Source organism: Capsicum annuum, chromosome 10 (genome assembly GCF_002878395.1).
Source record: "Capsicum annuum cultivar UCD-10X-F1 chromosome 10, UCD10Xv1.1, whole genome shotgun sequence".
Taxonomy (NCBI): Eukaryota; Viridiplantae; Streptophyta; class Magnoliopsida; order Solanales; family Solanaceae; genus Capsicum; species Capsicum annuum.
In genome coordinates this window covers 122,129,864-122,139,396 of record NC_061120.1, presented here as the reverse complement: position 1 = coordinate 122,139,396, position 9,533 = coordinate 122,129,864, and the positions used below count along the sequence as shown (strand labels likewise).

General features: G+C 33.7%; 1 protein-coding gene across 2 annotated transcripts; it reads right to left on the bottom strand.

Annotated features, from left to right (window-relative positions):
* Positions 1-3,376: 3,376 nt before the first annotated feature.
* LOC107845690 (NADH dehydrogenase [ubiquinone] iron-sulfur protein 8, mitochondrial) lies at positions 3,377-8,538 on the bottom strand. Of its 2 annotated transcripts, none has more exons than XM_016690142.2 (8): positions 8,335-8,538; positions 6,361-6,469; positions 5,861-5,914; positions 5,689-5,780; positions 5,409-5,522; positions 4,066-4,133; positions 3,865-3,976; positions 3,377-3,733 (listed from the first exon to the last, which is right to left on the bottom strand). In XM_016690142.2, exons 1-8 carry the CDS (start codon positions 8,500-8,502, stop codon positions 3,638-3,640), a joined length of 813 nt encoding a protein of 270 aa, XP_016545628.2. In that variant the 5' UTR covers positions 8,503-8,538; the 3' UTR covers positions 3,377-3,637. The 2 variants fall into 2 exon arrangements, with proteins under 2 accessions (XP_016545628.2, XP_016545629.2); XM_016690143.2 differs by having other exon boundaries at positions 6,361-6,460; positions 8,335-8,498.
* Between the last annotated feature and the right edge of the window lie 995 nt (positions 8,539-9,533).

The following is a 9,533-nucleotide window of genomic DNA, read 5'->3' as shown; positions in this document are numbered from 1 at the left end:
TTTTTAAATTTTTTCTCCTTTTTATTTTTCTTTGATTTTTATTTTTTTCTTTTATATTTTTCTCAATTTTTATTTTTATTTTTTTTCAACCTTTATTTTTTTCTTCTTTTCTCCCCTTAGCTTCTATAATTTCTTTATTTATTTTTATTTTCTTTGTTTTTTTTTTGAAAAATATTTTTCTTCATTTTCTTCTTTTTTTCGTAATTATAATTATTTTTTTCTTTTCTTCGATTTCTTTCAATTAAGTTACGCCTCAAAGCAAGAGTTGACACTGCCACATTGTAGAGGCAAGACTTATAACTTTTAAACAAGAAATTACTTTTTATGGGCAACAGTTGACACTGTTACATTGTGTTTTGATTTATGAGATGTTCTATAGCTCTTACCTTAGAGGTACTCAAGGACTTTTAAATAATAAATTATGCCTCACGGGTAAGAGTTGTCTCTACCACATTGCATTTTCATTTATGAGATGTTCTACAATTCTTGCCTTAGAGGCAAGATTTAGCTCAAAGACTTTCAAACAACAAATTATGCCCCACAGACAAGAGTTGACATTACCACGTTATCATTATGTCTTCATTTATGGGATGTTCGACAACTCTTGCCTTAGAGGCAAGACTTAACTCATGGACTTTCAACAACAAATTATGTCTTACGGGAAAGAGTTGAAACTACCACGTTATGGCTTCATTTATGAGATGTTCTACTACTCTTGCCTTAGGGGCACGAATTATCCCAAGAATTTTCAAACAAGTTACGTACATTGAGCAAGAGTCAACACTAACACATTGTGTTTTTTACTTATGAAATGCTCTATAACTCTTGTCTTAGAGGTACGACTTAGCTCAAGGACCATCAAAAAATAAGTTATGCCCCATGGGTAAGTGTTGACACTACTACATTGTGTATTGATTTATGAGATGCCTTATAACTCTTTCTTTAGAGGCAAGACATAAACTTAGGGCTTTGAAGTGGCAAGTTGTTCCCTAAGGGCAATAGTTGGCATTGTCACATTATGTTTTAATTTATGACATATTCTATAACTTTTGTCTTAGAGGTAAGACTGAACCCAAGGACTTTCAAACAATAAGTTACGTCCCATGGATAAGAGTTGACACTATCACATTATATTTCGATTTATGAGATGTTCTATAGCTCTTGCCTTAGAGGCAAGACTTAGCTCAAGGACTTTTAATCAACAAGTTACGCTTCATGGGTAAGATTTGACATTATCACATTATGTCTTGATTTATGAGATATTTTATAAATCAAGAACTTTCAAACAACAAGTTATGCCTCATAGGTAAGAGTTGACACTACTGTATTATGTCTTGATTTATGAGATGTTCTATAACAGGCACGAATTAGTCCAAAGACTTTTAAACATCAAGATATGCCCCATGGGCAAGAGTTGACACTATCACATTGTATCTTAATTTATAAGATATTCTATAACTCTTGCCTTAGAGACAAGATTTAGTCGACAAGTTATGCCCCATGGACAAGAGTTGACACTATCATATTGTGTCTTGATTTATATGATGCTCTATTAGTCTTGCCTCTAAGAAAAGACTTAGCCCAAGAACCTCCCAAAAGAACAAGTTATGCCAAATGGACAAGTGTTGACACTACCATATTATTTATTGATTTATGAGATGTTCTATAAATCTTGCCTTAGAAGCAAGACTTAACTCAAAGATCAAGAATTTATGCTTCACAAGCAAGACTTGACACCATCATATTGTTTCTTGATTGATGAGTTGTTCTATAATTTTTGCCTTAGAGACAAAACTTATCCCAAAGAACTTTCTAATAACAAACCATACCCTTAAATTTGCTTTGATGTCAAAAAAGAAGATTCCTTTGTGAATTATTCAACTTTTATTTATTAGAAAAATATAATAGAAGTTGAGAAAAAAGAAAAAAGAGAACAAATAAAATAGAGAATAAAAAAAAATTGAGAAAAAAAGAAAAAGAAACGACAAGAAAAAATAAAGGTTACAAAAAAAGAGAAGAATAAATAACCAAAAAAAAAGAAACAAAATTGAGAAAAACAAACATGAGAAAAAAATAAAAATAAAGTTTGAGAAAAATGAAAAAGAAAAAATGAGAGATGATAAAACACACATAAAAAAAATAAAGCTTGAGACCAATGAATTAAAAAAAAAGAGAGAAATGAAGAAATAAATAATGTTTGAGGGAAAAAAGGAAAAAAAGTAAAAGAAAATGAGATAAATGAATTAAACCAAGAAAAAAAAAAAAGTTAAGAAAAAAAATAAAAATAGAAGTTGAGAAATAAATGAGAATGAAAAATTTAAAAATATTTGAGGTATAGAGGGATAAAAATATACTTGTACTATACATAAAAAAAAGGCTATCGTTAAAAATTTTTCTTATGGAAATCAAAAATTCAAAACTACCCACTATTGAGGTCATCCCATGTAATTTCTAGCATTGGAGAAATACTTGACCCATATGAGTTGTCATATCATTTAGAACCAAATTGACAATTAGAAAAAAATGCTCGATTTTTTTGTCATTAAGAATTTGTGGTCAAGCATTGCAGGTTAAAGAATAAGCATGCAATGCACAATTTTTTTGAAATGACCATGATGCCCTTAATCGTTCCACTTGCTCATCTTTCTCTATATAAAAAAATATAGTAGTGAAAATTGCAAATATTGTAGTTTAAATTACACACCTCTTGTTGAATTATTTCCGGTGGATAATAGTGTATCTAGAAATAGTTTGTCCCCAGATGATTAAATTTAGTACTCATCTGCACACTTTTAATTGTTCAGTATTGAGTTGACACATTTGCTTAAGGAACAATAAAGAGAATGAAATATAATGGAAAATGACCAATTAATAATAAGATTAAATTACAGTATAAGTGATAAATTATTTCTCCATTTTCTAAACTGAACAAGTAAAGATGTGAACATCTATTTTAGAAAATAGACAAATAAAAATGGATTGATGAATTATTAGCTTTACAGAGAGTAACTGCATTTGGATTATAAAACATAACGAATAACCTTTCATTTAAAGAACTTGTAAATGTAAATTAAGGAAACACTTCATGGTGTACAGAAGGTAGTGCGAATGTCAAGCTATTACCAGAAAATTTTCTTATAATTTTGAGTAAACACGATTGCAAAATCAAAATAAAAGGTATGCAACAACATACCCGGTGTATTCCTACAAAATGGTCCTACAAAGTAGGATCTGAGGATGAAATGTTTGTAGTCCATACCAAAAAATAAAAGGAATGCTGTCTAAAATTTACTAATATCGCTGATGAGACATTGCTCAAGTGATAAAATTGAGGTCGCGAAAACTTAACACGTCTCATACAATAAACACCAATTCCTTGAGACTAAAGGAGACACCATGTTTAATTTTAATGATGAAGCAACCTGAATGAACGAGAACATTACGTTCACAAAATGTCATCTAATACAATACGATGCTCTATATTTTCACCAATCAAAGTGTGTGTACTAAATAGAGCCATCTCAAAAATGGGAAGGCAACAGAAACAACATCCTTCAGTAGATCCCTTTATTTTATTAATTCCTCAGAAGCTAGAAAGTTTCATTGTATCTCAACTCAAAAAATTAACCAAAAACACTCAGCGGTAGAGGCTTTCAGATTTTAGATTCTCTGCAATCTCAGTTTCCCATCGGTCACCATTCTCAAGAAGCTTCTCCTTGTCGTAAAGAAGTTCCTAATGTATTAAGCAATATGTTAGTCAAGCCGGTGTAGTTATTCTCCACATTTCCACGCTTTAGGATATAAATTATTTATTTATCTCAACCTTAACTGAGATGCATAATCAATTTAATTATTACTACAAACCTCATGAGTTTCCGTTGCAAATTCAAAGTTGGGCCCTTCAACAATTGCATCTACAGGGCAGGCTTCTTGGCAGAATCCACAGTAAATGCATTTTGTCATGTCAATATCATACCTGTAAAATTCAATCTGCAGATAAGCATGGGTGATGGATATCTAATAGCTAGTATGAACTATGATATTGGAAAAACCACCACTATTAACCTAGTTGTACGACGACTCCCATCCTCTCGCTCCTCAGCCTCGATAGTGATAGCTTGGGCAGGACAAATCTGTTAAAAATTCAAATTTTATTTGTTTCAGTACTTAAGACACATCATACCATATAGAATTAAAGTAGGCTAGTACCATACCATCATGGTTCATAGTAGTGGACACAACCTTTTGAAGAAAGGATAAAAGATCTCTGGTACATGGAAGCTCTTTCTTTCTACTTTGGGTTGTTACAACGCCCACTAAGGAAGTTTAAACATTGACCATACTAGTGACCATTGTATAAAATAAATTTACGTGATTGTTTGCTTTTACACTTCTTGGAGCTGCTCTATAAACTGCATTCTCTACCCAGACGAGAATGTTGTAATAGTCACAGCTTTCGCAACCTTGAGAATTAAGGCATACATTGTCAACTCTCCCCTTTAATCACCACACTAACTGATCAGGATAATTGATCTGGAAAAGAGATATTTCAAGGTTGATGCGACAAACTAACTACATTTTATCACATCATCTTTGGGCATTTGAACTTACTTTTAATTAATTGAGAAATTCCAAGGGTCGGAAGTAGTGCATGTTTCGAAACTCGGTGGATATTAGGCCTACCCCTCTACCCTTATCCACTTAAACACCATGTTTTCTCCTATGGCTGGATCCAAACCATGATGTGCGCTAATTCACAAATCACATGTTGCGATCTTCCCACTAGACCAAAGTACTAGGCCGTTTTAACTTTACTTAACCTCTAGTTTGATACACCCTTTTTTCGTGGGGCAGTTAGAAGAATAAAAGTTCCATGGCAACAAATATATTGAAACTTGTAAACTTAAGTGCATACACTCCCTAGAAGACTAAAATAGCAGTTACCTAAGATACAAACAGTTAATATCAATCTCAAAAATAAAAGACCAACTTTCATATTCTACCTTAGAAAAGTCTCACCTTAACATGATAGTAACCATGCATATTGCATGCATTTAAATAGCATAAACCATGACTTTCATGAGGGTAACCAACGGCTATCAATGTAAGCAGGATGCAAAAAATAAAATTTATCACTCTTGTTTTATTGTATTTTTTATAAATGAGAATTCCCCTGAGGGTTAGCTAACCCGGCCTGTTGGTGCATAGGTTTGACACTTGGGAAAGGATAGGCCCATCACTCTACCCTCCTCCCACTTATGCACCAGATGGGTTTAAACACAAGGACATGTGCATACCACACATTCCATGTTGTACTTCCTTTACCGCTAGACCAAAGCGGCAAAGCCCCTCTGGAAAATGTATATCACTATTACAGCTGATATTAGTCGTTTCAAACTAGCACTTACAGCTTCACAAAGTTTACACGCAATGCATCTTTCTTCTCCAGTTGGATAACGTCGAAGAGCATGTTCTCCACGAAAACGAGGACTTAAAGGGCCCTTCTCAAATGGATAGTTAATCTGTAAAGTGAAAATGATTACTCGATTTTCTGCTCAATTGATGGAAAGACACCATAAAATGTAAAGTGCAACCATGTTTTAATTAGGTGGAGCACAGAATCAGTAGATGGCTGATGGAAGAAAAAAAAGACAGAGATATAAAAAGTTGAAGCAGCAAGAGACTTACCGTTACTTTCTTCTCAAAGAAGTACTTGAGCGTCAACATTAGACCTCGAACCATTTCAGTCAAAAATAGTGTATTGAAGCTTCGCTCAAAAACTGCATTTATTTGACAACATTCAGCAATGCAGAGAAACCAAAATGCAATGCCAAGTAGAAATCTTTGAAAAGGCTTTTACCTGAATTCCAATCTTTTGATAGCTCCTTTGCAAGCTGCTCTCTTTCTTCATCATCTGATGCATGAGAAAATTAACTAGATCATTTATTCTACAAGAACCTAGTAATTAGATTCCAAGAACCAGCTTGCCAACTGATAAAGCCCATCAACTCTAATCCAAGTAGTTTCCATTTGCAACATTCTACATCTGGAATAGGCCACCATACGGTATCATGAAACCAGTAAAACCAATTTCATTTGGTCCTCAATCACTATAGATAGTTAATGTGGACATGCGTACTTCTTGTTATCTGATTGTAGAGATCATATACGACATAGCACATTGCTAGGAGGTCAAAAATCACGCACCTCTGGGCATTCACAGTAGCTAATAGGCCTAATACAACTTATTCTAGGCTATGTCAGCAATATAGGTGCTTTTTATGTTTGAGATATACAAAGTAAAAAGGGGCCTTTTGACTTTGGGGGATTGAGCGGAGGACCGGAGAGTCTAGCACAGACCTTTGTCAGTAGAAAACGAATGCTTGGTAGCAAATGATCGGGTACCAAGCAGAGTTCCACTGTGGCCATTAGTCCCTTGCAATGCCTGTCCTGCCAAAACCTGTATTTCCTAAACAAAGAAGAAAAGATCAAACCACTTAGATTTGAGTCCTTTGACACGTTTGATAAACACATATGCATACAGGTTTGTGTTGTAATATACAGACAAAGCCTAAAGTAGCCAAGTACCGGTTCACCCCTCTCCTTTCCACCAAAGTTTCTCAAACAGACAGAGCATATCTTAATGGCGTCAATCATGAGTAGAAGTCAGTAATAATAGCTATCCATTATCTTCTTGCCTTTTCTGTTTCATACCCCTACCCCCCCCAAGAAAACCTCTTTTCCTCCTGACGCATTTAAGCTTATTCAAATATGAGGCTAGCCAAAATATCTTATCACGGTCTGCATCTTGTAAGGGCAGAAAAAAGGGAAATGCAGCAAAAGACAATTCTTTATCCTATTTTTCAGAAATAATTCCAGAATAATGAAAATGTGCCTTGAAGGAACTCCGATCTGAAAAACAACAGTATGCAAAATGCCGAGCACTGTTTGCATCCCTTACTGTTCAATCGCACAGTATCAAAAGCAAACACTAATTTTACAAGACAAGGAGGTTCTCCCCTAAAGCATAAGCTAAGGATACGGCGGATTACAGTGAAAGCTGACATTCATACAATCGAGTGTCATGCAGGTACATTTCAATCAGTCAATGATAAAAAAATTTCAGGAATTACTTTGGATTTGAGAAACTCTATGCCAAATACAGGAGTTCAATGGAAGAACTCGAGCAATTTGACTAATTGGTGAGAGAGAGAAGAGATGAAGTAGAAAGTGAAGAGCAATTAAGCTAAAATGATATTTATTTCTGAATGAATATCACTGAAACATCATACAAGCCTTATAAAGGAATTGAGATCACAACAGACCTGATTCTAACTGTCACTAACTAACTTTCCCGTCAAAGTTGGTCTCAACAACTTTCAACTAATCCTAACCAACTAATTGCTGATGTGTCATCACTTAGCCACCATGTGCATTTCTTGTACCAGTCAATCAGCTTCCTCTTAACTCAAACTAGTTGCATTCCACTATATGAATCATCTATATCCACTACCCCTATTCAAACCTAATTCCTTCCAATACTGTGCAGGTAAGTCTTAACATTAATAATAAAAAAAGAGTTCTGACTTCTGAAGAGCTCCATGAGCAAGCGAGGATTTTTTTAAAGCACGCAAGGACAATGAAACGGTCAGATGCACATATTCTTACTGAAACTATTATTTATGGAGAATGCATAAATCTTTTGAGTGTATTTTCACGCAGTCAACCTACTATCACCCTCTTACTTTATCCACATACAAAAGCACCAAAGATATAGAAGTTAGGGCTGTTAACATCAAGCCGTCTTGAGGAGCGTGTGCATTGAAGAGTGTGCTTGGTAGCACCAAGGGTGTGACCAAGTGGTCATGAAGTGAACTGAGAACCTCGGGTTCAAATCCCAACAGAGGCAAAAACACTGGGTCATTTCCTTCCATCCGTCATATCCAGAGTTACAGGTACCTGTTGTTGGTAGATTGACAAAATTGTCCAACTATTGGAATGTGATATGCATTGAAGATTTTGATGAAACTTTTAACAGAAATATATATAGATAATAATGTTAAAGTATTGGTTAGAGCAAGTGGTATGGAGTGTGAGTTGAGATATTCGCAGAGAAAATTAGTTCCGCCCATAAGTGAGGGAATTCATTTCATCATTTCTGTTTTTTGTAAAAAAGTTTCTCCGATAATCAAACACCACAAATTGAAATCTTCGTGAAAAACACAGTTAGGTTTCAATTGGACAGGAATAACACTGTATGAGCAGCAGATGGTCAATCGCAACTAATTTGGGATCGACTGATTGGAATGTGTAAAGAAAGAATTGGAAACTTACAAACTGACGAGAACGTAAAGCAGATAGAGATTTGCGAGCTAAGATGGCCGCCATTGGTGATGCAAATGAAATGGGGGCTTCTTCCTTGCGATCGTCAAACAACTGAAAGGCTCGATTATGGTTAAAACGCTGCGTTTTGCTTCTTTTTTTTTTTTTCCTGGTGGGCATGATTTGGGCTAACCCGAAATCTAGATTGAAATTTAGGAACCGTTTGTACATAGATTTTCCAAGTAAAATAATTAAGATGGCACATGAAAAATAATTATTGAGTAATGAAAATATTGAGATATGCCATTGATTAAGAAAAATAATTAATAATATGCATAGTAAAAATAATTTTTCAAAATAATTAATTATTTGAGTAATGAAAATATTGAGATGACACATTGATTAAGAAAAATCTATAGTTAGACGCTAGTTTAGATGGTTTGTTTGGTCAAACTTTTAAAATTAGGTTATTTTGAAAAATATTTTTTTCTAGAGGTATTTTTTCAAAAAGTATTTTTTTTTATAAGAAGCAATTTGTGTTTAGACAATAAATTTTAAAAACACTTTTGGCGATCGACAACTAGTGTTTGGTCAAACTTTTTAAGAGTATTTTTAAGTGTATTTTTGTCAAAAATGTTTTTCAAAGAAGTGTTTTTAGAGAAAATTTACTTTTTTTAACTTATGAAAAACTGTTTTTCTACTCTCTAGAAACACTTATTTCCTTTCAAAAACTTGGTCAACACCTCATTTAAATATCAAAAAAGGGTCAAAAATACCCTTCAAGTATTGAAATTGATTCAAAATACCCCTCCATCCACCTTTATGACTCAAAAATATCCTTACAATTAACACTTTTTTAAAATTATAATTAAAAATTTGAAAAAGGGTTAGAAATACTCTTCAAGTATTGAAATTGGTTCAAAAAAATATCTTACATCCACCTTTGACTAAAAAATACCCTTGCAACTAACGATTTTTTAAAATCATAATTAAAAATTTTATTAAATGCGTGACATTTTTCTATTGCTTAAAACTAAACCAATTAAAATGTTAAGCCCAATTCGAAAACTACCGATCCAAACCCTACAAAATTAATCATAAGTTTGATCGGTGAATGGTGTGAAGTTTGTGGCGTGAAATGGTGTCGCATGGGGAATGCACTTATCAGTGGTGGCAAGACAATTTGATGTGCATAAATAAGAGAAAATACA

What these genes read in the sequence shown, in the direction of transcription:
- LOC107845690 (XM_016690142.2), bottom strand. Translation starts at nt 8,502, where the DNA reads ATGCCCACCAGGAAAAAAAAAAAAAGAAGCAAAACGCAGCGTTTTAAC. An exon ending in ATCAAAAGATTGGAATTCAG is followed by an intron (nt 5,781 to 5,860) that starts GTAAAAGCCTTT and finishes AAATAAATGCAG; the next exon opens with TTTTTGAGCGAAGCTTCAAT. An exon ending in GGGAGTCGTCGTACAACTAG is followed by an intron (nt 3,977 to 4,065) that starts GTTAATAGTGGT and finishes TGAATTTTACAG; the next exon opens with GTATGATATTGACATGACAA.